General features: G+C 40.2%; 7 protein-coding genes across 7 annotated transcripts; all 7 read left to right on the top strand.

Annotated features, from left to right (window-relative positions):
- Window positions 1-2,104: 2,104 nt before the first annotated feature.
- LOC308099352 (uncharacterized protein) lies at window positions 2,105-11,009 on the top strand (the record flags this gene model as incomplete). Its single annotated transcript, XM_080448096.1, has 5 exons — window positions 2,105-2,123; window positions 3,650-3,797; window positions 8,911-9,093; window positions 10,282-10,379; window positions 10,956-11,009. Exons 2-5 carry the CDS (start codon window positions 3,650-3,652, stop codon window positions 11,007-11,009), a joined length of 483 nt encoding a protein of 160 aa, XP_080304222.1. The 5' UTR covers window positions 2,105-2,123.
- A 2,951-nt stretch (window positions 11,010-13,960) lies between these two features.
- On the top strand, window positions 13,961-14,272 carry LOC308097869 (histone H4; the record flags this gene model as incomplete). The annotated part of the gene is made up of 1 exon (XM_080445968.1): window positions 13,961-14,272. One exon carries the CDS (start codon window positions 13,961-13,963, stop codon window positions 14,270-14,272), a length of 312 nt encoding a protein of 103 aa, XP_080302094.1.
- Window positions 14,273-15,470: 1,198 nt separating this feature from the next.
- LOC308097857 (histone H2B-like) lies at window positions 15,471-15,845 on the top strand (the record flags this gene model as incomplete). Its single annotated transcript, XM_080445956.1, has 1 exon — window positions 15,471-15,845. The coding sequence occupies one exon, from the start codon at window positions 15,471-15,473 to the stop codon at window positions 15,843-15,845; it is 375 nt and encodes a 124-aa protein (XP_080302082.1).
- Window positions 15,846-17,314: 1,469 nt separating this feature from the next.
- On the top strand, window positions 17,315-17,926 carry LOC308097846 (histone H1-like; the record flags this gene model as incomplete). Its single annotated transcript, XM_080445945.1, has 1 exon — window positions 17,315-17,926. One exon carries the CDS (start codon window positions 17,315-17,317, stop codon window positions 17,924-17,926), a length of 612 nt encoding a protein of 203 aa, XP_080302071.1.
- A 1,451-nt stretch (window positions 17,927-19,377) lies between these two features.
- Window positions 19,378-19,761, top strand: LOC308099705 (histone H2A-like; the record flags this gene model as incomplete). The annotated part of the gene is made up of 1 exon (XM_080448438.1): window positions 19,378-19,761. One exon carries the CDS (start codon window positions 19,378-19,380, stop codon window positions 19,759-19,761), a length of 384 nt encoding a protein of 127 aa, XP_080304564.1.
- A 1,101-nt stretch (window positions 19,762-20,862) lies between these two features.
- On the top strand, window positions 20,863-21,273 carry LOC308098321 (histone H3.2; the record flags this gene model as incomplete). Its single annotated transcript, XM_080446634.1, has 1 exon — window positions 20,863-21,273. One exon carries the CDS (start codon window positions 20,863-20,865, stop codon window positions 21,271-21,273), a length of 411 nt encoding a protein of 136 aa, XP_080302760.1.
- Window positions 21,274-23,054: 1,781 nt separating this feature from the next.
- LOC308099351 (synaptonemal complex protein 3-like) lies at window positions 23,055-26,097 on the top strand (the record flags this gene model as incomplete). Its single annotated transcript, XM_080448095.1, has 6 exons — window positions 23,055-23,098; window positions 24,039-24,123; window positions 24,984-25,047; window positions 25,364-25,398; window positions 25,477-25,594; window positions 26,016-26,097. Exons 2-6 carry the CDS (start codon window positions 24,042-24,044, stop codon window positions 26,095-26,097), a joined length of 381 nt encoding a protein of 126 aa, XP_080304221.1. The 5' UTR covers window positions 23,055-23,098; window positions 24,039-24,041.
- Window positions 26,098-26,133: the final 36 nt, after the last annotated feature.

The following is a 26,133-nucleotide window of genomic DNA, read 5'->3' as shown; positions in this document are numbered from 1 at the left end:
TTTTCCAAATACAGCTCTCCCGCTTAGCGGAGAGTGTGGCAGTGTAGAGGGGCTCTCCCCGAACGCGTGCGTACCTCCGAAGTTCCGGCGCCAAGTACCGTCTCCTGTCCAGTGTCCAATTTGTATACACTATTGTCTGAAAAGGGACCTTTTCTGACCCCTGACCTCACTGGACGGCCCGCCACTTTTCCAAATACAGCTCTCCCGCTTAGCGGAGAGTGTGGCGGTGTAGAGGGGCTCTCCCCGAACGCGTGCGTACCTCCGAAGTTCCGGCGCCAAGCACCGTCTCCTGTCCAGTGTCCAATTTGTATACACTATTGTCTGAAAACGGACCTTTTCTGACCCCTGACCTCACTGGACGGCCCGCCACTTTTCCAAATACAGCTCTCCCGCTTAGCGGAGAGTGTGGCGGTGTAGAGGGGCTCTCCCCGAACGCGTGCGTACCTCCGAAGTTCCGGCGCCAAGCACCGTCTCCTGTCCAGTGTCCAATTTGTATACACTATTGTCTGAAAAGGGACCTTTTCTGACCCCTGACCTCACTGGACGGCCCGCCACTTTTCCAAATACAGCTCTCCCGCTTAGCGGAGAGTGTGGCGGTGTAGAGGGGCTCTCCCCGAACGCGTGCGTACCTCCGAAGTTCCGGCGCCAAGCACCGTCTCCTGTCCAGTGTCCAATTTGTATACACTATTGTCTGAAAACAGACCTTTTCTGACCCCTGACCTCACTGGACGGCCCGCCACTTTTCCAAATACAGCTCTCCCGCTTAGCGGAGAGTGTGGCGGTGTAGAGGGGCTCTCCCCGAACGCGTGCGTACCTCCGAAGTTCCGGCGCCAAGCACCGTCTCCTGTCCAGTGTCCAATTTGTATACACTATTGTCTGAAAAGGGACCTTTTCTGACCCCTGACCTCACTGGACGGCCCGCCACTTTTCCAAATACAGCTCTCCCGCTTAGCGGAGAGTGTGGCAGTGTAGAGGGGCTCTCCCCGAACGCGTGCGTACCTCCGAAGTTCCGGCGCCAAGCACCGTCTCCTGTCCAGTGTCCAATTTGTAGACACTATTGTCTGAAAACGGCCCTTTTCTGACCATTTATCCATTTAGATAAATTATTAATGTTTAAAAAACCGTTTTTGTTACACAGAAACATAATATGTGTTGTGTAGAAACATAATATGTCGTTTAAATGCTTAATTTATAGTTTTAATGTGCAAATTAACCGTTTTTCAATGGCTCCTTTTTGCTCTAGAGTGTCTCTTATTCTGAAGAGATCGTCCACCGGAAGTCTTATATTTGCTCCGTTATATTTGCTGACGGAACACTGCTCAGAACAACACTGTGACTGCAGAATGCTGCTAGCACAACATTAGCCACAGATTCTGTCGTGTTATGTAAACAGTTTTTATATTATACGTTTGCACTGCAGTGCACAACCCTGCTGTGTGTAACCTGTGTCTTAAAGGTTTAATGACATTCACTTTTACATCACATTCAAAGTCTTTGTCCTGGTCCTTCAAAAGTGTACAAAAAGTTTTAAGTGAAAATTCCATTCCAGTGATCAATGGCAGGTGTTTTTCTCTCACATTTCTAAAGCCTTTTCAACTGCAATGAAAAAATAAATCTTTGCCTGCGGGTGTCGCTGGTGAGGGATTTTGCCTGTCAATCATCGCCTCTGCTCCGCCCCCCCAAAGGAAAGGATAGGGGAGGGGAGGGGCGAGGAGGAGAGTGGGCGGGATTATTCGACAGTGACCTCACTGTCGAAGGGCCAAGCTCAGATTACTTTTCAGCCTAATTATTCAGAAAACCCCAGACCACAGAAAATCCACTGAATGTTTTAAGTTCAGGTTTTTTGGGTGTAATTGAGGTCATAAAACCCCAAATAAAACATTGAAAATAAAAAAAGTGAAAATGAATGTCATGATACCTTTAACATTGTCTTCACGACAGTCTGTGTAAAGAGAGTCAATCTGCACATTTCTACACGGGGTTCGTTCAGAGACTGTTGTGTTGTCTCTAACGCTAATGCTAAGCTAGCTTCCAGTCTAGAGTCAGTACATTACACGTGAGCAGAACGTTGAACAAGTTGAACTTCCCCAGTTGGACGTTTTGAGGGATCCAGGAACATTAAGGTACAAGTTACAACACTTTTATTGTGGCTCACAGAGGAGCGAAGGTGCTTCTAGGTTGTGTGTGTGTGTGTGTGTGTGTGTGTGTGTGTGTGTGTGTGTGTGTGTGTGTGTGTGTGTGTGTGTGTGTGTGTGTGGTCCCACAAATATTACAGTTTTAGTTCTTGTGACTTGTGGGTGATACATTGTGGTTTTCACTTGAATAATTCCTTTGAGAAAGTACATTATATATTGTTTTGGTATATTGTCTAACATTAAGAGTGTTTCCTGAAAGAAGAGGGACAATTTACACACATAAATAATTGAAATTTACATTTAGTTATTAGTCCAAAAGTGACCGAGTATATTTGATAAAATTATTCATTCATAATTCAATAATAATAATAATTAATTGTATTTATAATGCGTGTTACATTTGAACAAATTTCAAAGTGATACAATAGACATTTCACATTAGCATAAAAACATCACACCACTGTAAAAATGAGGAAAAAGGTAAAACCAGTAAAGCTTGTATTGCTGTGCTCTCAGGTGGTCAGGGAGGGCATTCCACAGTCGGGGAGCGGCCAAGCGGAAGGTCAGTCGCCCCCCATGATGAGTAGCTTGGTCTTGGGGGGGATGGACGAGGTTAGTGTTTGTAGAGCGGAGGTTGTGAGTCGAGCTTTGTGTTGTAAGAAGTTCTTTGAGGTGTTAGAAGTTCTTGAGGTGTAAAACATTATTTGAGGTAGGACTCTGGAGTGAGCGTTGCCTTGGATACACAGGATGTCTCAATGTGCGTCAGTACAACATGCAACAGTTACTATTCCAATGGATTAGAGTTCTCAGTCACTATGCTGGATTCCATAGCCAGCATGTTACACAGTGAAAATAGCTGATCTACAAGCTCTCAATGGGACGCATTGAGAGCTTGTAGAATAGGCTATTTTTGGTTACGACTTCATTTAAGATTAGAACATTTGAAATCAAATGGTCAAACTAGCAATATGTTCAGAAGCATCTTCCATACAATCTTAATGATATAAAAGCAAAGGTTAAAGCCTCAATCTGTGATTCATTCACCTGGTTGGCAGTATGTAGAGCCGCAGGAACAAATATTGCTCAAATATATTTATTTTACATATTCTGTTAATTGTTTAGGTGTGTGTGTGTGTGTGTGTGTGTGTGCGTCATAAAAACGTTTTCAGTCGTGAGATTTTATTTAGCTTGGATCCATGTATTCCACAAACAGCTGGCTTGTTGCAGAGTCTGGTCAAAGAACTGCCTCATTCTGAACTGCTTCACCACTTGAAACCTATTTTGTACTTCACCGTACGACCTGAATGAAAATAGCCCACCTACATACATTCTGAAAAGTTTGTAAAATTCTGGATTTTTTTTTTAAAGGTTTTGAACATTTTAGAAAATGTTTGATATGCCCAAAATTGGGATGCCAGTTGAACGTTGTTTTTTCAATCTCACTGTGTGTGTGTGTGTGTGTGTGTGTGTGTGTGTGTGTGTGTGTGTGTGTGTGTACATTCTTTATAAAGCAGATGTCTACAGGTGATGACCATCTATCCAGTCACAGCATGTTGCCTCAGCACCACATGCATTCCTACGACTCAGCAGCCCTGAGTCCAGACCATCCAATGGCTCCTCCCACCATCACCTCTGAGGACAACAACCACACTGATACAGGCAGTGAGTCTCTCTCGCTCACTCTCTCGCTCATTCTCTTGCTCACTCACACACACACACACACACACACACACACACACACACACACACACACACACACACACACACACACACGTGTAGTCATGTGATCAAGATATATCTTGTCAGATTCTATTCCGATTGGCTTTCATAGTTTTCTGGAGGGGCCCGTTTTGCACCACATGCTACAAGCATCACTGGACCGATCGGCGGGAAACTACTTCCAGTAGGCCAAGGAAGAATCTCCATCACATTTTCTTTTCAAATCGGCGTGTTATAGCGCCACCATGAGACAGATTGTTTGTTAATACTCTCCAATTTTCTCCAAACCTCACTCAAATCAGTATACATTATCTCTGTAGGCATGTGATCAAGACCTATATGTCTCCTATTCCATTCCGATTGGCTATGATTGGCTTCCAAAGTTTGCGGGGTTGGCCCGTTTTGCACAACATGCCTCATATTACATTGATGTGATTTTTCATAGTACTGACAATAGGGATAAAAAAATAGATGAATAAATACAATAACACATTTGACTTAACAAAGCATTTACAGCATCAAAAATATGTGTCCATTGTACAACTGTGTCGCGTGGCGAACATTGACAATCTACAAGCTCTCAGCAAGTTGATCTGAGACTGAGCTTGTAGATTGGCAATGTTCACTGCTCAACACCATTGTGCGCCGAAGTATGAAACAATCTTTAGAGAGGACACGTAGCCTAACTGAAATTTAGAGTTATAATTGGGGTTAATGGACCAATAGTATTTTAGGGCATGAATGTAATCAAAAAATAATATAATCTGTTCTTATATCACTTCCATGTCATTTTATGTGTTTCCTTTGCATGAGGCCCATTGAGTTTAGTTTAGTTTAGTGGCACAAAACGTACCACACTATAATCCAATAATTAATGTTGTTTGACCGAAAAGGCATCGGCTGAAACTCAAAGCTTATTTATGCCTATCCTTCCTACATGTTGATTTAACTTAGTTACATCATTTATAAAGTTCATATTGAATGAACACTCAAAACATTTGGTAATTACATTCGAGATTTTACGTTGTTCGTAGTAATCGAACACCAGAAAATATACAATGTATACATTCCTGTCTTCATTATTATACACATATATACACCTGAATGCGTGCATATACCCATATACACCCATTCTAATATACACACCGTTATATACAAACGCCAACACTACCACATCACACCATACCCCTCAATCCATCAATTGCCTAGTTATTACACATATGTTAACACAGCCATGTCAAACTGGTGTTTCGCGGGCCGTTTGTGGCCCGCGACGTCGTCAAATCTGGCCCGCGAAGTGATTTGAGAAAACGCCATTTAATACTACCTCTAATGAAAAAAAAAAAAGAGAGAAAAAAAAAGAGAGAAAAAAAAAGGCAGAAAAAAACGGCAGCGCCCAGCAGCTTCTTAGGCTGCCTGGTCAGTGGGTCTGAATACTGGAGAAACTTGTTCTATGAGAACAATGGCCAAGCCGTGAAGCCACGGCCAAGGTCATTAACATACAGAGGACCATCACCATTCAACTCTACCTGTAGGCTACTGGAGAGCGCTTTTTCAACAGCATCACAAATCCGGTAAAACACCGTTGTATGGAGAAGTATATATCCGTTGCGTCTCTCGTCTGAGGAGTAGAGTGGCTGCATTTCTCCCCTCACCCCGCCCCCCTCACCTCTCCCCCCTCACACAGCAGCGTCTCAACTGAAGGTAGTGAGAAAGGAATAGCCTTCCTTTGTAACTGTTCTCATCTTGAACTAGAATCCACTTGTCAGAGGGTGTAACATTCGTAGGTTAGTCAACGATAGTTTGTAGGGCAAAATAATTAACACCAGCTGTGAACGCTTGACTTTGATTGTGTGTGTGTGTGCGTGTGCGTGCGTGTAACCTCGCGTCACCAGTCTTTCTCTGTGTGTGTGTGTGTGTGTGTGTGTGTGTGTGTGTGTGTGTGTGTTTCTGTTATAGCGCCACCAGCAGGTCAAATTTAGTAAAACACATTTTTAGAACAAAATGCCTCAAATCATGCATGCAGTGTCCGATTGCCGTGCACGGCCTAGGAATAAATGGCACACTTTTCACATTGGCCTATTATAGCGCCACCAGGAGGCCAAAATAACCTACCTGACCTGGCGGAGACCTGTGCTCCGAGGAGCACTTTTTCTAGTTTAATTTGCAATAATTCAACTGTATGGCATGCTAATGTTTTGAGACATATTGTATTATATTACTACACAATAGTAAATAAATAATTCTACACAATAAATAAACTTTAGTTTTAAATAACTGATCTAAATATGGATTATAGTTATGATAAGTGAGATGTAGTGGAGTAGAAGTAAAAGTACTGGAAATTGGAAATACTCTAGTAAAGTAAAAATACGTCAAATCTTTACTTAGGTACAGTACTTGAGTAAATGTAATTAGTTACTTTACACCACTGTTGTTCTATAAATCTAATTATTTAACCACCCACACTACCAGGTATTGTTTAACTTCAAATGTAATTATTCTACTTAAAATTGTTTATTATTATTATTATCATTATTATTATTATTATTACAATTATTATTATTATTATTATTATTATTATTATTATTATTATTATTATTATTATTATTATTATTATTATTATCACAAATTGCATTGTTTGTTTTTAATGTCAATAATTAAAGTAGCTAATCTTCATAAAACATTTTTAAAGTGATATACTGTTATGTCACAGCAGTGACTGAGATGTAGTGGAGTAGAAGTAAAAGTACTGGAAATTGGAAATACTCTAGTAAAGTAAAAATACGTCAAATCTTAGGTACAGTACTTGAGTAAATGTAATTAGTTACTTTACACCACTGTTGTTCTATACATCTAATTATTTAACCACCCACACACATTACCAGGTATTGTTTAACTTCAAATTGAATTATTCTACTTAAAATGGTTTATTCTTATTATCATTATTATTATTATTATTATTATTATTATTATTATTATTATTATTATCATTATTATTATTATCATTATTATTATTACCCTTATTACAAATTGCAAAGTTTGTTTTTAATGTCAATAATTAAAGTAGCTATTCTTCTTAATACATTAAAAAAAAAGTGATATGCATAGTTAGTAGCATGTGTCTGAGTGCGTGTGAGCGCGCATGTGCGTCCGCAACTGGTTCCGGCCCACCTCAAGTCACCATTTGACCAATCTGGCCCCAACCCCAAAATGAGTTTGACACCCCTGTGTTAAGATGTTATACTGAGCAGGCAACACCTAATTGTGGGATCGCTAAAGCGATCACACTAATGTTATTGCCACTATATTAATATTATTCCGCCCGTTTTTTGATGGCTAACTAGTCCTTCATACTTTTAGCTACAAACTCCGTTCCAACTCTTCAACGTTCGGCCTACTCAGGACATATCGGCTACCATTTGAATTTTTGAAATCATTTGTACTTTTAGAGATATTTCACTTTTTACTTCTAAAAAAACTCCCATTCATTTCAATGGAGAAATTCATACTTTTAGCTAGAAACTCCGTTCCAACTCTATAACGTTCAGCCTACTTAGGACATATTGGCTACCATTTGAATTTTTGAAATAATTTGTACTTTTAGAGATATTTCACTTTTTAAATAGTAAAAATACTTAAAAGTTGATAAAAAGAGTAAAAATACTTAAAAGTTGTAAAAATTAGTAAAAGCTACTTTAAAGTAAATACCTTGAGTAAAAATACTTAAGAGTACTTATATTGAGTAAAAATACTTAAAAGTACTCAAAATGAGTAAAAATACTTAAAAGTTGGAAAAAATAGTAAAAATACTTAAAAGTTGATAAAAAGAGTAAAAATACTTAAAAGTTGTAAAAATTAGTAAAAGCTACTTTAAAGTAAATAAAGTGACTAAAAATACTTTAAAGTAAGTACCTTGATTAAAAATACTTAAGAGTACTTATACTGAGTAAAAATACTTAAAAGTACTCAACATGAGTAAAAATACTTAAAAGTTGAAAAAAATAGTAAAAATACTTAAAAGATGTAAAAATTAGTAAAAAATACTTTAAAGTAAATAAAGTGACTAAAAATAATTTAAAGTAAATACCCTTTAGAACCTTTCAAACCTTTAGAACCTCTTAAACCTTTAGAACCTCTTAAACCTTTCAAACCTTTCAAACCTTTCAAACCTTTAGAACCTTTCAAACCTTTAGAACCTCTTAAACCTTTCAAACCTTTAGAACCTCTTAAACCTTTCAAACCTTTAGAACCATTCAAAGCTTTAGAACCTTTCAAACCTTTAGAACCTCTTAAACCTTTCAACCTTTCAAACCTCTTAAACCTTTCAAACCTTTCAAACCTTTAGAACCTTTCAAAACTTTAGAACCTTTAAAACCTTTAAAACCTTTAAACCTTTCAAACCTTTAACTCTACTAACACTATCAATACTCAATACCATCAACATTCTTAGCGATCCCACACTGTTTCTTCAGGAACAGTACCTTCTAGTTGTTATATATTATCATATGTTTACAATATAATATGTATACAATATAATATGTATGCAATAGATTATATATATATATATACATACACACACACACTTTATATATACACACACAATTTATATTTTCCATAAGTCCCTTAATTATAATGTCTCTATGTCTCCAAAATACTCTGCTTGAACTGTTTTTTTAAATTGTATTATATTTTTACATTGTTGAACAACCTCCGGTAAACCATTCCATAGCTTCACTCCACTGACAGATATGCACATGTTTAAAATTCAATTCCCTTCTCAATGCATACCTCCCCTCCCTATCCTTGAACAGTTTCTGTATATTTCCTGGTAATAGTTTGTTCTTTGCCTTATAAATGATTTGTGCAGTTTTTAATGTAACTTTATCCAGAAACTTCAAAGTGTTTGACCTTAAGAACAGTATGTTTGTATGATCATGATGTCCTACCTTGTGAATTATTCTTATTGCTCTTTTTTGGATTGTGCATTATAGTTGAAGGTTACTCTGGTAGGTGTTTCCCTCTGCTGACGTTAGCTCCTCTCTCCTCGTTCTAGATATCCAATTCCTTCCTGATGTGTGTAAAGAGGAGTCTTCCCCTGAACACCAGGAGAGCAGCCCCAGTCTGGTCCAGGTGAAACTAGAACCTCCACAGATTAAAGAGGAACAGGAGGAGAGTAGGTTGAGTCTGGTCGAGGTGAAACTAGAACCTCCACAGATTAAAGAGGAACAGGAGGAGAGTAGGTTGAGTCTGGTCCAGGTGAAACTAGAACCTCCACAGATTAAAGAGGAACAGGAGGAGAGTAGTTCCAGTCTGGTCCAGGTGAAACTAGAACCTCCACAGATTAAAGAGGAACGGGAGGAGAGTAGTTCCAGTCTGGTCCAGGTGAAACTAGAACTTCCACAGATTAAAGAGGAACGGGAGGAGAGTTGTTCCAGTCTGGTCCAGGTGAAACTAGAACCTCCACAGATTAAGGAGGAACAGTCAGAAGTACCAGAGGAGGCTGCAGGGTCATCATTGACATTACTAGCAGTGAAAAGTGAAGATGATGACAACAGAAAGACAGAGCCTCTAGCCAGCACCTCAACTGAACACATGAAAACACAAGCTGGTTTAGAGGACTGTGGAACATCACAACCAACTAGTGATGAGCAGCTCCTGTCTTCACACTGTTCTGAATTTGATACTGATGACAGTGATGACTTGGAGACCAGGGAAGATGAGACTGTTTTAAACACACTGAAATCATACAAGACGTGGATGTGGAAGCACAAGGATGTGGAAGCACAACAAATGTCTTTTAGCAAGCTGTCCCAGAACCTGAAATCATTTAAACAAAAGCCATCTATGAGGAGTCAAACGGGAAAGAAAAGCTTTCGTTGTATAGAGTGTGGTAAAGTCTGTGGTCGCAAGGCTGCTCTGAAAGAACACATGAGGAGCCATACAGGCAAAAAGCCCTTTGCTTGTGCAGTTTGTAACAAAAGGTTTAACCAAAATCATCATCTGAAAACACACTTGAGGATTCATACAGGCAAAAAGCCCTTTGCTTGCACAGTTTGTAACAAAAGCTTTAACAAAGATTCAGACCTGCAAACACACATGAGGATCCACTTTGCTTGTACAGTTTGTAACAAAAGCTTTAAATATTCTCAACATCTAAAAAAGCACATGAGGATTCATAAGCCGTTTGCTTGTACAGTTTGTAACAAAATATTTAACCAAAATATTGATCTAAAAACACACATGAGGACTCAAGCATGCGAAAAGCCCTTTGCTTGTACAGTTTGTAACAAAACCTTTATCCGAAATCAAGCTCTGACATGTCACATGAGGGTCCATACAGGCAAAAAGCCCTTTGCTTGTACAGTTTATAACACAATCTTAAACCAAAATCATAATCTGAAAACACACATGAGGGTCCATACAGGCGAAAAGCCCTTTGCGGCTTTGGATTCTGGGATCGCCAGTACCTCACGAGAGGGTGTGCAGGGGCAGGCGGGTTCCGCTCAACAGGAGCAGTTGGATGTAGGTGTAACTACAACTTCATTGCCACGTTCACAACTACAGTCCCCACAGTGGAGCGTCGTTGTGAGACCCAGACCAGTGGCGACAACCAAACTGGTGAGTGTGTTAGCTACTCGGTTTCCCCCTAATCGATGCGGTTACACTTCGGGATTATTTATTGGAGAAATTGGGTAGTAAGACAGTGACATGTCGTAAGATCGAGTCGCCTGACAGCAGCCTCGGTTCGTTTCACATTACTACTGAATGTAATAATGTTGATGATATGTTCGATCCCAAACTGTGGCCCGCAGGGACGCAGGTCCGCCACTATTTTGAGGCTTGTGGGCCCAAGGCTACTGGCAGAGGGGGGGGGGGGGGGGGGAGTGAACTGAAGTGCCTAGGTACACCTGCAGCTCTGCTTGAGAGCCAGTCTGCGTCTGCATCTGTGAGTGATTTGAATGAACTAATCTCTCTATGAACATCTGTGTTGTGTCTTACAATGTGCAAGGGCTGCGTGTTGGCCACAGAGAAACTGATCAATCATGCCATATTGTTGTGGACAAACTGTTGGAAGGATGTGACGTTTTGTGTGTCCAGGAGACGTTCTTGGCTAAACAAGACCTGGGGCGGGTTAGTCCACCACCGACCTAAGTTCTAGTGGTACGAGGGAGGATTCAAGGGGAAGTTGCCACTCTGTGGAACAAAAAACATGACCAGTTGACCTAGATTGGGAGTTGACTGGGCTATTGGGATAGAACTGTGCCTTAATGGTATAAAGTTAATACTTGTGAGTGTTTATACACCATATATGAGTACTATCAAAATTAGGATTATTATTTTGTGAATGTTTATACATCATATATGAGTACTATCAAAATTAGGATGATTATTATTTTTGAATTTTTCTGTCTTGGTTTTCCCTGTATATAGCCTCTTACATGCATTTGGTGATCTGACTTTTTTCTGTTTTCCTTAGAAAATTAATAAAACATTGATCAAAACAAATAAAAAATGAGGATGAGTTCTCAGTAGAATGGCATTCATTATGTATTTTATTCAGGATAATCCTTCCACCTGCATCTATGTTGTCCGTGACATGAATGCTGATGTAACTGATGCTAAATCTTTATTTGGTAATCATTTAATGGATTTCTGTTCAGACAGTGGATTGAGTTTATCTAGTAAGGTATTTTTTACCTGAGAATATTTTATACTTAAATCATCGAGGCTTGGCACACTACTTCCTGGCTTGATCACTGGCTCTGTACAGTAAATGCTCATGACTCTATTGATACAATGGAAATGGTTTATGATCTGGCTACCACTGACCACATACCCTTTTGTATGGTGTTGAATACAGGTAATGTACCTGTGTTGTTGCCTGTGGATAACAGCACGAGTGCTGTGAAAATAGATTGGTCTAAATTGACCAAGAAAGATCTGGATAAATATTTGAATCATTCTGACACCTTGCTGGGTAATATAAAGGCTAGAACGGCTTTTAAAAATATGGGCTGAGTCCACCTGATTCGAATGCTATCAATGCATTGAATGGGGAAATAGGCGAGTGTATTAGACCTTTGAATGGGCGAAATAGGCGACCTACTTACCTACCCGTGATTTATCAGACCATTCATTGGGTGTTATCAAGACATACTGACCTACCAACTGACATGACTTAATAGTTCAGTTTAGGTTTCGCTTTTGGTTTCGGACCATGACGGAGGCGCGCAGTCACAGGCGAACTGTCACCCCGTGAAGGACCACCGAGGGAGCTAAGGCGACCGAGTTGCCGTCCTGAACGGTGTGACGTTCGCCTGTGCCTACTCAGCGCCGTTCGAGTTATGTACCGATAGGCACAGAATCGTAAATATTGTTGTGGGGACTGCTCCGCCTCCAAGTAGGTCAGTAGCTCCTGAATGAATGGTCTGATAAATCGCGGGTAGGTAGTAGGTCGCCTATTTCGCCCATTCAAAGGTCTGATAAAACGTGATAATCTCCCATTCAATGCATTGATAGCATTCGAATCCAAGCCGAGTCAGGCAAAGGTAGACATGGACCTCTGTTTGAAAAGAAAAAACGCACCATTGCTGATTTTAAATATGCCCTTTGTTTTATCAAAAGAAATGAAACCACTATGAGGGCAGATTCTCTGGCAAGGAAGTTGCATAATAATATAAATGATTTCTGGAAGGAGATACAAAGTTTAAATAATTGTAAAACATGTCTTCCATCAAACATAGATGGTGTGAGAGGCTCTGATGCAACCTCGCGGTTATTTGTAGTGGATAACGTAGATATCAATGATGATGTGATTGTCACTCCTGGTGAGGTCCATGAAGCTATTCTGAAGCTAGGTGATAATAAGGTTAGGTTAGAATAATATTAAAGCTCACATACAAATTTGTTTTTAAATTATTATTCATTATTAAAGACTATTGTAAATTTGATTTCAGCTTGGCTTCCGTCATGTGCTTCAAGTTGGTGATCAAGAAGGGTTTACTCAGGGTCACTCATACACATGGTACAATCAGTGAAATGTTGGAGGGACATGTTCTGCCAGCACAGCAATACAATATAACATAATAATAATAATAATAATAATAATGATCCAGAAGAAGGAGGCTGCCTCTGTGTATTAAACAGTTACAGCAGCAGATGAGAGGAATAAATCACTGGAGAAGCTCAGACCGTCAAATGTCTTTATTGACCAGGTGTTAAGTGTACAGGTGACAGACGTTTGGATGTCAAGTGCATCTTCATCAGAGTCAAGTAGAACGGAGCTTAAGCAGGTTTTTAAAAGGCTGTGAGTGACAGGCAGTCCCTTCGATTAGGAGCTACAGCAGAGGGAGAGGACACAAAAACTTAGTAAAAAAAGCTGGACCTTTAAGTCTGTACTTGGTCTGCTCTTTTTTCGCTCTACATTACTACTTTGCTGAAAATAGCCGATCTACAAGCTCAGAGTGAGGAGCTGTGCAGCACATTCTGAGCTTGTAGATCAGCTATTTTTGGCAAATATTGCTCTTTGATTTAAGCATCTCGCAAACAGTATAATGCATTATGCATATGCATATCATTAATATTGCCATGTTGTCCTATAAATATTATTACAAGTAATATTTTCTATGTATTGTGATTCATTTTAATTCTGCCATTGTGCCCTATTCATTTTCTCAGAGGTGTTGTTTTTTCATCCATGTATCTGGCCTGTTTTTTTCTTGGCCTTCTATGTATTGTGATTTTTTTAATTAAAATACATATCTTTCATTTATTTGGGCTGGATTTTGTCTTTTTACCTTTTGAAGTGTAAACAAAATTGCATGGATATGTTTTCATACATGGGCCAGGCCGTTATATTGGCATCAGACACTTTGTAACCCTCTTAATGATTTGTAAGGTTGAATACTGTTACAAATTCACAGTGAAGTTGCCTCGTGCAGAGTGAATGGGTGTCAGACTGGCATGGGGGCGGGGATAGAGCTTTTGGCACCGCCCGCACAGCGAGGTCTGCCTGTCCTCATTTACGTCCTCAGAACACAGATAAATAGACAAATCATTGAGCTGAAGAGTCATTCTCATCAGTATATTCCACTAAAGCGAAAATGTCAGGCCGAGGTAAGGGAGGCAAAGGTCTTGGAAAAGGAGGCGCCAAGCGCCATCGCAAAGTGCTTCGTGATAACATCCAGGGAATCACAAAGCCCGCTATCCGCCGTCTGGCTCGCCGTGGCGGCGTGAAGCGTATCTCCGGTCTGATCTACGAGGAGACCCGCGGTGTCCTCAAGGTTTTCCTGGAGAACGTGATCCGTGACGCCGTCACCTACACCGAGCACGCCAAGAGAAAGACCGTGACCGCCATGGATGTTGTCTATGCTCTGAAGAGACAGGGACGCACTCTGTACGGCTTCGGAGGTTAATAATGCTGACTTGATCTACCAACAACACAAAGGCTCTTTTAAGAGCCGCCCACACTTTCTTTACAGAGTTTATTCCATTATTGAAATGTGAGCAATGCAAGGTAGCTAAACTTTTTGGGGGATAAATATGTAATAGTTTTCCTCGTATACAGTTGCCGTATACAGAGAACCATGATTCATGGACATGGTCTTCACACAATCTCCTTTATCTGACTATCAAGACAGTAAAAGTTGACGGTGTACTAGAAAATCTATCTTCCAGCAACCCACGCAATAAATTCCTGTCTGATCATTAATATGACACGAATGTAATTGTTATAAGACTCTTTATATTAAGATGGGGAGACCAAGGTCCATTGGTCCAGCATTTTCCTATATTGTCTAGTGACTCTAGTCTAGAGAGTGACCTTATTTGTTATTTTTTAGGACTATAACAGTTGAATGCAGATTAAATTCACACCCACCTTTTGTGTTTGAATCCCAATCCCATCCCAGCTATAATGAACATGATGAAATGCAATTGTTGATTGTTAAAAATGTATTTAAAGCACCAAAAGTAAAAGTACAAAAACTGTTTGAAATAGCAGATCTACTCACAACGTGTCGCGATGCCAAGCTTGTAGATCGGCTATTTTCAAATAGCTTAGGTATAAAATAGGGCTGAAGTGGTTAATGTATGTTTTATAATGTAATCATTTATATCTGCAAAGTAACTGGTAACTAAAGTTTTCGAATAATTGTAGTGGAGTAGAAGTACAATATTTGCCTCTGAGATGTAGTGGAGTAGAAGTAAAAGTACTGGAAATACTCCAATAAAGTACCAAAAATACCTCAAAATTGTGATTGTCTGATTATACTGTATAAATTATGCATCGATAGAAAGTGTGTTACAAGTTACAACTGGTGTCTGGATTGAAATTGGAGCGTTGAATAGAACTATTAATTCCAATTAAAACATGAATTTACCCTAAATATACTTTAACCCTAGTCTATATTTTAGCGGGACAAATAGATGCAGGCGGTAAAACATTATGCAGAGACAAAGACAGTGTAAGACACCTCCCTCTGTGGGTCACATAGGCAGTGGCACCAATCATGTGCTGGGAGTAGCACACTTCATTTGCATTGGCCTGGTATAAGTACTGGTGCGACACGTAGTCAGGGTTACTTCTTAACCAGAACCCTCTTAAAAATAACCATGCCCGAACCCGCCAAGCCAGCGCCCAAGAAGGGCTCCAAGAAAGCCGTCACCAAGTCCGCTGCCAAGGGCGGCAAGAAGCGCAGGAAGTCCAGGAAGGAGAGCTACGCCATTTACATCTACAAGGTGATGAAGCAGGTCCATCCTGACACCGGTATCTCCTCCAAGGCCATGGGCATCATGAACTCCTTTGTCAACGACATCTTTGAGCGCATCGCCGGTGAAGCCTCTAAACTGGCTAACTACAACAAGCGCCGCACTATCACGTCCAGGGAGATTCAGACGGCCGTCCGCCTGCTGCTCCCCGGTGAGCTGGCCAAGCACGCCGTGTCTGAGGGCACCAAGGCTGTGACCAAGTACACCAGCTCTAAGTAAACTGTTCTAGTCTGCTCTAAACACAAAGGTCCTTTTAAGGACCATTCATCTTTTCAAGAAAGAGTTGATCCTCACTGTTTGAATGAGCTTTTTATTCAGCTCATAAGCACTTTTTTAAATGAGTTGCTGACGTACAAGATGACACTTCCATACATGTAATGACCAATGATATTCGTATCTTCACTTGACAAATTGTGGCAATATATTTTATTAGAAATATGTATCATTGGTATTTTTCAATTGTATAAAACATGACACAATATGGCTCGTGTAAAATGCCTATTCACAGAGCAGACGGACATCTAGACTTGGCGAAGTGCTACATTTATTTAGTTATGCATAGACTTTAATTACAGATGCTTGTTCCTAAAGATAGTGAACTGCCATGTGATTATAGCTTCAGCTTTGGCTGTCGGTTCAGACATATAGTTATTCTGTTAAATATTGTGTGTGTGTGTATATATATATACTTGACTTCATCCATTTTCATTCAAAACATTCTAGCTGTCAACATTTGTAATATTAAGTTAGACCTAGCAGTCTAGCACAGACCTCTTTCACAGCAGTCATTTTGACAGCTGAACACTGGTCATGGCATTAATTGCCATAATTAATTTAGGTGTCAGTGGTGGCCAGCTAATGTACATTAACACATTTAACTGAAACACATGTGGTGTTTATTTTCCTCTGCTGTGCTCCTTGGCTACCGTATTCCTTCTGATAAAATTAAAGAAGATATATTGTATACCCATATTGCCATTATGAAGCAATTGCAATTGCTTGTAAATAAATGGTGTACATTTTAAATGATGTCAAGTAATAATTATGTAATATGCCATATGTTCTGTAAATGGCAATGTTATGTAAATTGGAAAAGTGGAGCTTGCTCTCAACTGGCCATCCTCTCATAAGTCTCCATGCCACATCGAAAGACAACAGCAGCACTGTGTTTGCAGACACTGGAAAGTTTGAAATTTAAAACAAAACGCTTTGCCAAAGAGGATCTGTTTAACTGTTGTTCCAAAGTCAGACATATCAGCTTGATCTGCAGCAAATAGGGAATTGGATATTCTATGTTTAAACTATTTTAAACGACAAATGACAGAGGAAAGCTGGCAAACTCCTCTCCTTGTAATGGTGTATATGTGAGGTTTTTAACGTCTCCAAACAAAACGCAGGAGTCCTCAGCGCTCCACATGATTTGATTATGAAGTGAAACTTGTCTGCTATCTGCTCCATTTGTTGTTTTGACTTAAATCCATGTCTCCGTCTGTATTTCATTTGGTTTTAGTTGTGGAGAAAACACAAGTGTCTCAGTATTCTGCAGCACACAGAGCACTGACCCAGTGGGTTGAGTCTACATGGTTCTCACACATCCTTTAAGTTCCACCCCCTCCTCCTCTATTCCATCAGTCTCTCTCTCTACTCAGACTTTAGTTCAGTGCATCTGAAACACCAACCAGAAGACCATGGCAGAAGTCGCTCCAGCTCCAGCTGCCTCCCCGGCTAAAGTAGCCAAGAAGAAGACCGCGGCCAAGCCAGTGAAAGTCGGTCCCAGCGTCCAGGAGCTCATCGTCAAGGCTGTGAGCGCTTCCAAGGAGAGGAGCGGTGTGTCTCTGGCCGCCCTCAAGAAGGCTCTGGCCGCCGGTGGCTACGACGTGGAGAAGAAGAACAGCCGCGTCAAGGTCGCCGTGAAGAGCCTGGTGGCAAAGGGCACCCTGCTCCAGACCAAGGGTACCGGTGCGTCTGGATCCTTCAAGCTCAACAAGAAGGCTGAAGAGAAGGTGAAGAAACCCGCTAAGAAGGCAGTCAAACCCAAGAAGCCAGTAGCCAAGAAACCCGCCACGGTAAAGAAATCCCCCAAGAAGGCAGCAGCCAAGAAGCCCGCAGCTGCTAAGAAATCACCCAAGAAGGCAAAGAAGCCTGCAGCTGTAAAGAAACCAGCAGCCAAGAGCCCCAAGAAGGCAGCCAAGAGTCCCAAGAAGGTGAAGAAACCCGCTGCCGTCAAGAAAGCACCAGCAAAGAAGGCAGCAAAGCCCAAAGCGGCGAAACCCAAGAAGACAGCCATTAAGAAGAAGTAAACATTCACACAGCAACCTGTATATCCCACAAAGGTTCTTTTAAGAGCCACCCACAACTTTATTTAAAGAGTTCCTTTTTGTCTATTATTGTTCTATGTCTTGGCACTGACATTTAGAATTGGTTATCATAGTATTAACTCAACTGAGCAAAGAGAGAAGGGGTGGGATTATGTGATGATTGTCAGCAGTGGGAACTAATGATCAATGTTGCTAGGTTTTGCGTGAGAAATAAGCACGAGTTATATGAAAACTAGCCCCAAAAGAGGCCACATGAGCGCTAAAGCCTGTACGTCGGTAGGCGTTGTGAGCTTGTTGATCTTTTTTCACGAACATGATATTGGGGGGAAAAGCATGGTTAAAGTGACATGGATAAATACATGTAACAATCTTTAAAAGTACACAGTGCAACAAAAAGCACCAAATGGATGAAAGCCCATTGTGGTCCATTTAAAACATTCAACACAAAGACTAGACAGACAACAGCTACAAGCATTGGGTATGAGTTTTAGATACAGATAAGGCTGCCCATGCAATCAGGGTGATTGTCTACAAATTAAATATGGTAATTTTACAAACACTGATATTTATTGATATGTATATTACATGCGAACATCTACATATATTAATATATATAAAATCATAATGATCGAATATAGGTGCATGATGTGCAAGAGAGAACATAAAGTGATACATGAGAAAACATGATTAATATACAAAATATACACTATATTTTGTATAGATATTAAGAGACAATATAAATATGCATATTCAATATGAATTCAATAATTTTATGTTTTAATCAAATCTAAAGCTTTGGCATATCTACATACTGATACATCACACAGAAACGGCATTATGTTCAGCAAACAGTTCGTTTTACTTTTGATTATATTACAACGTAATAACATGAATTATAACAATTGTACTAACAATGTAATATTGTCACACGTCACTCTAAAGTCCCAGTAATATGTTTTAAAATCTGTTCATCATTACAATGGATCCTATTCACAGCAGCCTGTTCATGTTGGTTAGTTGTACCTTTTATTTAGCTTGACCACTAATACTGACAATGTTATTTTAGTAGCACTATTATACAGATGCCACATTTTAAGTTTCAAAGTTAAACTTTGTAGCAGCAAATCATTGTCCTTTATCTATGTGACCATTTACTATATGTCGTCTCTGATTGTGCACTTTGTAAAATGTAAATCACACATTTAGGATGAATAGTGCCTGATAACTGTCTAAACTGGACATTGACTGAGAGACGCCGTCATTCTCTGATTGGTCAGGAACCTCCTGGGGGAGGAACAGTACGTCACTGGTTCTGATTGGTGGGGAGCATTTACAAACTTAACCCCGCCCACTTGAGGACATAAATAGTCCTGTATTCCTCTGCTCAGACACATTTCTTCTACGATCCACATCTCAAGAAAGAAAACCCAACCATGTCAGGAAGAGGCAAAACAGGTGGAAAGTCCAGGGCTAAGGCCAAGACCCGCTCATCCCGTGCCGGGCTCCAGTTCCCCGTGGGTCGTGTCCACAGGCTGCTGCGTAAAGGCAACTATGCCCAGCGTGTCGGTGCCGGCGCCCCGGTCTATCTGGCGGCTGTTCTCGAGTACCTGACCGCTGAGATCCTGGAGCTGGCTGGAAACGCTGCCCGTGACAACAAGAAGTCTCGCATCATCCCCCGTCATCTCCAGCTGGCCGTCCGCAACGACGAGGAGCTCAACAGGCTGCTGGGTGGAGTGACCATCGCTCAGGGCGGTGTGCTGCCCAACATCCAGGCTGTTCTGCTCCCCAAGAAGACCGAGAAAGCCGCCAAGAAATAAATCTACTTCACTCATCTAACAATCCCAACAAAGGCTCTTTTAAGAGCCACCCACTCATTCAATACAAAGATGAATTCTATTCCATTCTATATAGACTGCTCAGTTTATATAAACCGACTGCGCATAATGTTATGCAGTGGTGTAAAGTAGCTCAATACATTTACCCAAGTAATATTTTGAAGTATTTTTTAATACATCACTGAAGTATTTTAAATACTTTACTTGTACCCTGCTTATAACGGGCAAATATTGTACGATTATTTGAAAGCCAGTTAATTTGTAGATTGTATTATAAAAACCTACATTAGGCACTTGAGCCCTAGCTATTTTATACATGGACCATTTGTTAGCAATAACAAGCTCATTGTAGATCTGCAAATTTCAATCATAACAGTAATTTTACTTTTGGTACTTTATATTTTGATAGCAATACTTCTCTACATTTACTCAAGTAACATTTTGAACACAGGCCTTTTACTTGTAATAGAGTATTTTTACATTTTTGTATTGCTTCTTTTACTTGAGTGAAATATGTGAGTACTTCTTCCACCACTGATATTATTACTAGTTTACAGCAAAGTGAAAATACATTGCTGTGTGTTTTATGACATGGGGCAAAGAAATAAATATTTCTACTTGAGTGACAAAACACAAGGATTATGGTGTATACGAATTATAAGTAGGCATATTATTGTCTTAATTAAATCAAAATGTAACACTCATCCGATTCACAACATATTAATGTTGTCAAACAAGTGTCAACTTCCAATATGGACAATGACTGCTTTTACTACAAATCCTTGCATTTAGGCAGTGAATAATAGGCACTGATGTAATCCATGCAATGTGGCTCTAACTATAAATATGTAAAGGATATTAAATGCCTGCAAGTCATTACGACCATTTCATAGTTCAGTATGAAGTTTGTAAGAGATCCCCTCCTCCAATCGATACCAGTGACGTATATGGTACCTCCCCAAATAAGGAGGTTCCTGACCAGAGACCAATCAGAGAACGACGGCGTCTCAAGAAGCGCTAATAAAAGGCAGCAGTTTGCTCTGTTTTTGCATTACTACTCTCAGTCTCAACCTCAGAGAAGCCATGGCAAGAACCAAGCAGACAGCTCGTAAGTCCACCGGCGGCAAAGCCCCCAGGAAGCAGCTCGCCACCAAGGCAGCGCGTAAGAGCGCGCCGGCAACAGGTGGAGTGAAGAAGCCTCACCGTTACAGGCCTGGTACTGTGGCTCTGAGGGAGATCCGTCGTTACCAGAAATCTACCGAGCTGCTGATCCGTAAGCTGCCCTTCCAGCGCCTGGTGAGGGAGATCGCCCAGGACTTCAAGACCGACCTGCGCTTCCAGAGCTCCGCCGTCATGGCTCTCCAGGAGTCTGCCGAGGCTTATCTGGTGGGTCTGTTTGAAGACACCAACCTGTGCGCCATCCACGCCAAGAGAGTGACCATCATGCCTAAAGACATCCAGCTGGCCCGTCGTATCCGCGGAGAACGTGCTTAAACTTCTATCTGATACTGCCACAACCCCCAAAAGGCTCTTTTAAGAGCCACCCATCTACTTATTTAAAGAGATCTTTCCACTATACAAATATATGAATATTAATCACATCCAACTCTATGAAACTCACAAATGCACCAATATGGACACACACAGCCCTTTGAACTTCAAACCAAAAATCAATGCCGCCTTTATGAAATTAGTGTTTAAATTGGTTTGCAATTGGTAAAAAAATAAATACCGGGTGGCAACACAGGTTTTGCATAGATGGATGACATGATTGATCTCTGTTTCTCCTACTGTATGGAATTAGTACAAATCAGTTGTAAAGTAACTAAGTACATTTACTCAAGTACCTTACTTAAGTACAATATTGAGGTATTTTTTACTTTAATTGAGTTCCAATTTCCAATACTTTTACTTCTACTCCACTACATCTCAGAGGCAAATATTGCACTTTTACTCCATTATAATGATTTGTTTCTAGTTACTTTGCAGATGTTTATTATAAAACATAATACATTACCCACTTTAGCCCTGTTTTATATATAGGCTATTTGAAAATAGCTGATCTACAAGCTCACTACGCATCGTGAGTCGTGACGCGTTGTGAGCTCGTAGATCTGCTATTTTCAAACATTTTTGTACTTTTACTTTTGGTACTTGGTACAATACTTTTGTAATTTTACTCAAGTAACATTTTGAACACAGGCCTGAGTATTTCTACTTTGCAGTATTGATACTTCTACTTGTAAAAATTTGATTTTTTTTTCCACCATTGGCACAAATACATAAATAATAATCGTGTCTCACTTAAGGCTAGTGATATCAGATTGTTAACTCCCATTTCCATCATGGAAATGATCATGTAACGTGATTGACATCTGCTGGTGTAATGGGTGTAGTGCAGTCAAATGCGAAATACAATTGAACATTGTGTGTGTGTGTGTGTGTGTGTGTGTGTGTGTGTGTGTGTGTGTGTGTGTGTGTGGGCGCGCGCGCGCGTCAGGGACCCCCATAAGAGAAGATTGTTATGGCTCTAGCAGAGATTCTCAAGCATTTTAATTTCAAGGACCCCCAGTTTGACATGTATTAAGCTAACAAATAGGGTCCATTTGTACACTCTCGGGGTTGCAGACCCATAAGGGTCCATTTGGTTCCTAATCTATCATTTAGCTGGGGACCCCCTGGAACTCTGTCAAGGGCCCCTGAGGGTCCCCGGACCCCACTTTGAGAACCAATGTCTTAATACACTCCCATTTTGAATGTGTTCCATGTAGATGTGTTTGTAACCCTTCATTGCCCTGCAAGTCTGTGGGTTTTGACTACTTTAACTTGTAAACTGAGAAACATTAGCAAGATCATAATACATTGGTTCCCAGTGTTTAAAATGTTTGAAAAGCTTTGAAAAGCTTTGATGTGTGTATTTAAAGTCTCACACAGTGAATGAACACACTGTTAAAATATGCTTAATTTGCTGATTATTAACAGGTAGAAGAAAATAAAATTACCAGAAATAATCATGTAGAAAAACAAACAAGAAAGAAAGAAAATAACTGTAGGCTATAATGTTAACGTTAGGCTTTCCTTGAGAGCACAAGTTTTAGACATAATATTTCTTTCTTCTTTTTTGCTCATTCCCTGACGCCCTGGGAACCGCCTCTGTGACGTCATACAATAACAATACACCAGGAAGTGTCGTGCGCTGAAAATAGCCGATCTACAAGCGTGAGCTACAAGCATGAGCTTGTAGATCGGCTATTTTCGGGGCCAAATCTTCTGTTTTTGGCACGCGGCACCGCTGTACGGACGAAGAGTAACCATCAAGGTTTGGGCGCCGTTTTTGTGTCTCGCGCTCTGTGTTGCCATGTCTGCTTATTATAAGCGACTTTGGGCTTGTTTTTCTGTAAAGTTGCTTATAAATATTGGTAGTTGTAATATGAGTTTTGTGGGATTTTGTTTTCTTTTTAAAGTGGCTTGCTTCCAGTTTTTTTTTTATTATTGTTTAAACCAGTGGTTCTCAACATTTTCATGTCAAGGACCTCCAAATAAATTAATGCGTATTTGTCCACGGATCCCCATCTGAAATGATTGTGTGTTAAAATGTGTTAAAATGTTTCAAAGATATTCCAGATTTAGCACTTTTTGTCCACAAGATTTTCGGGGAAAATAGCAGATCTACAAGCTCACAACTCATCACATTGGGACATAATCGTAGGCTATGTATATAGGTTTAAAGCGCTCTTGGCCTAGGTTGCTTATTTCTCTCACTAAACCTGGCAACACTGCTCGCTCTGCGTCTCGAGTTAAGACAGCAGCTTCTTCTGTCTCCTGTGAAGCAGCTCATTAATATCAGCTTATAGTCATTATATCCATTATTACTGCTGTTTAAAACCATCTTTACTCACAGAGGTGACTGTTAACAAACTTTACTAGTAGTTATGTTTTACAATTTGACCCAATTACGAGTCATAATTCACTTGTTTCATTTAGACTTAGGTTGTGAATAAAGCTCACAACTAGTACAATGTGTTCTCCTTGTGAGCTTTGATAAGAGGATAATTATGTTCCTGTTGTTTTGTGTTTAGTTCATGAAGATAGAAAACTATAGATATATCATGTTGTCTACTAGTTATGATGCTCTAGTCTCTCTGTTGTGTTGTCACTGTTGAATAATAGTTAAATAATAGTACTTAATGTTATGCATTTGATCCTAATGTAATGTTTACACGTCATATTATTAATTAATCCTAATGTAATGTTTACAGAACATGGCAACTCACAGGGGAAACGCTCAAAAGGCCAAAGGTAAAGATCTGTCATCCAAACCCCTGAAGGACCTGGACCAGAAAGGTATATCTGTCTGTCTGTCTGTCTGTCTGTCTGTCTGTCTGTCTGTCTGTCTGTCTGTCTGTCTGTCTGTCTGTCTGTCTGTCTGTCTGTCTGTCTGTCTGTCTGTCTCTTTTTCTCTCTATCTCTGTGTGTGTGTGTGTGTGTGTGTGTGTGTGTGTGTGTGCGTGCGTGCGTGCGTGCGTGCGTGCGTGCGTGCGTGCGTGCGTGCGTGCGTGCGTGCGTGCGTGCGTGCGTGCGTGCGTGTGTGTGACTGTGCTTGTGCGCGTGTGAGCTACTATGCTACCTTCAAAAGAACAGAACTATATCGTACACATGCATACCATGACAGGAGCTTGTGTCAACCAAACTGTACTCGAAACAATAACAGTATTGCAAGACAAGGACTTAAGAATTTCATATTTTATGAGGAATCACTTTTTGTCTGATGCAGATTGAGATGAGAAGAAAAACTAACAAATCAAAAGTAAAGATAATTGTACGCAGTATCATGATGCAGACTTTATTGCTGACAAGTTACTTTTCAATTGTTGCTCATTAGACTTGACATTTCAGAGAGAGGTTATTGTCATAAAACACACTTTGAATGTCAATCTACTTGGTTAATGTGGTAGCTGTAAGTCTGTGCTTACATGTTGGCAGAGATATTATAGACAAATGTGCATGATGTTGAAATCTAGGCAAGGCAATGTTATTCGTAAAGCACATTTAAACAACAAGGCCATTCAACATGCTTTACAAAAAACACTGAGCAAAGGAAACACAATGATGAGATAAATTATGAATAAACCATCCAATCAATCCATCTGGTGTCTGACTTATTTGAACCAAATAACTGATCTGGTTTCATGTTTCAATTGAAGTGGAATCTCTGAAGGGAAAGAAGCACCTTTTGGACGATGAAGAGGACGCTGGCACCCATGAGGGGTATGGCTGTGTTTACCGGGGTCCCCCAGGGGTCTATACCTGCCCCCCTCCTTTTGTTCCGCTGTACACCAAATCTCTTTGCTGGAAATAGCAGCTTTACAAGCTCACAACACGTCACAATGTGATGTGTTTGTGAGCTTGAAGATCGGCTATTTTTCAATTTATTGCTAAATGTTTGACGATTTTTTTCCAAATTACAAGAATAAGGATGCTGTAGGGTTCATCTGGTTAATTAGAATGAAACATTTCACCTTTTTGTTCTATGTTGTCTCAATACATGTGTGTTTCACATTAATGTATCTATTTTCATTTGCAGAGGGGTTGTGATGGGCATGTTGGACACATTTGGAGGTAAGCTGCCTCTGCAGTGTCACTTTGTTTTCCACATTTCTAATTAAAATGACTATAATCTGTGTCTCTGTGTTGTAGCTGACATCAGTAAGGCCTTCCTGGCCAAGCGGCAGCGTGTGGAGACCTTCGCCAAGACCACGACGAAGAGCAGTCAGCAGAAGATGGAGCAGCTGTGGAATACACAGCAGAAGGACAGGTACACATACACAATTGTTTTCATTTTATTGTATTTTGTATGATTTTGATACATGATATTGCTTGCATGAAGTGATATTTAAATGGCAAACATTTTGTAGAGGATCAGCCACGGCATTGGTCATTGCAACCCGAGCTGTAGGAAAGGGCTTACATTCAATGCCCTCACTTGGATAAGAAAGACTCATCCGATTCACAACATATTAATGTTGTCAAACAAGTGTCAACTTCCAATATGGACAATGACTGCTTTTACTACAAATCCTTGCATTTAGGCAGTGAATAATAGGCACTGATGTAATCCATGCAATGTGGCTCTAACTATAAATATGTAAAGGATATTAAATGCCTGCAAGTCATTACGACCATTTCATAGTTCAGTATGAAGTTTGTAAGAGATCCCCTCCTCCAATCGATACCAGTGACGTATATGGTACCTCCCCAAATAAGGAGGTTCCTGACCAGAGACCAATCAGAGAACGACGGCGTCTCAAGAAGCGCTAATAAAAGGCAGCAGTTTGCTCTGTTTTTGCATTACTA

Source organism: Gymnoscopelus braueri (assembly GCF_963280865.1).
Source record: "Gymnoscopelus braueri genome assembly, chromosome: 13".
Classification (NCBI taxonomy): Eukaryota; Metazoa; Chordata; class Actinopteri; order Myctophiformes; family Myctophidae; genus Gymnoscopelus; species Gymnoscopelus braueri.
The sequence above is the reverse complement of the archived record's forward strand: the minus strand, read 5'-3'. Positions and strand labels throughout refer to the sequence as shown.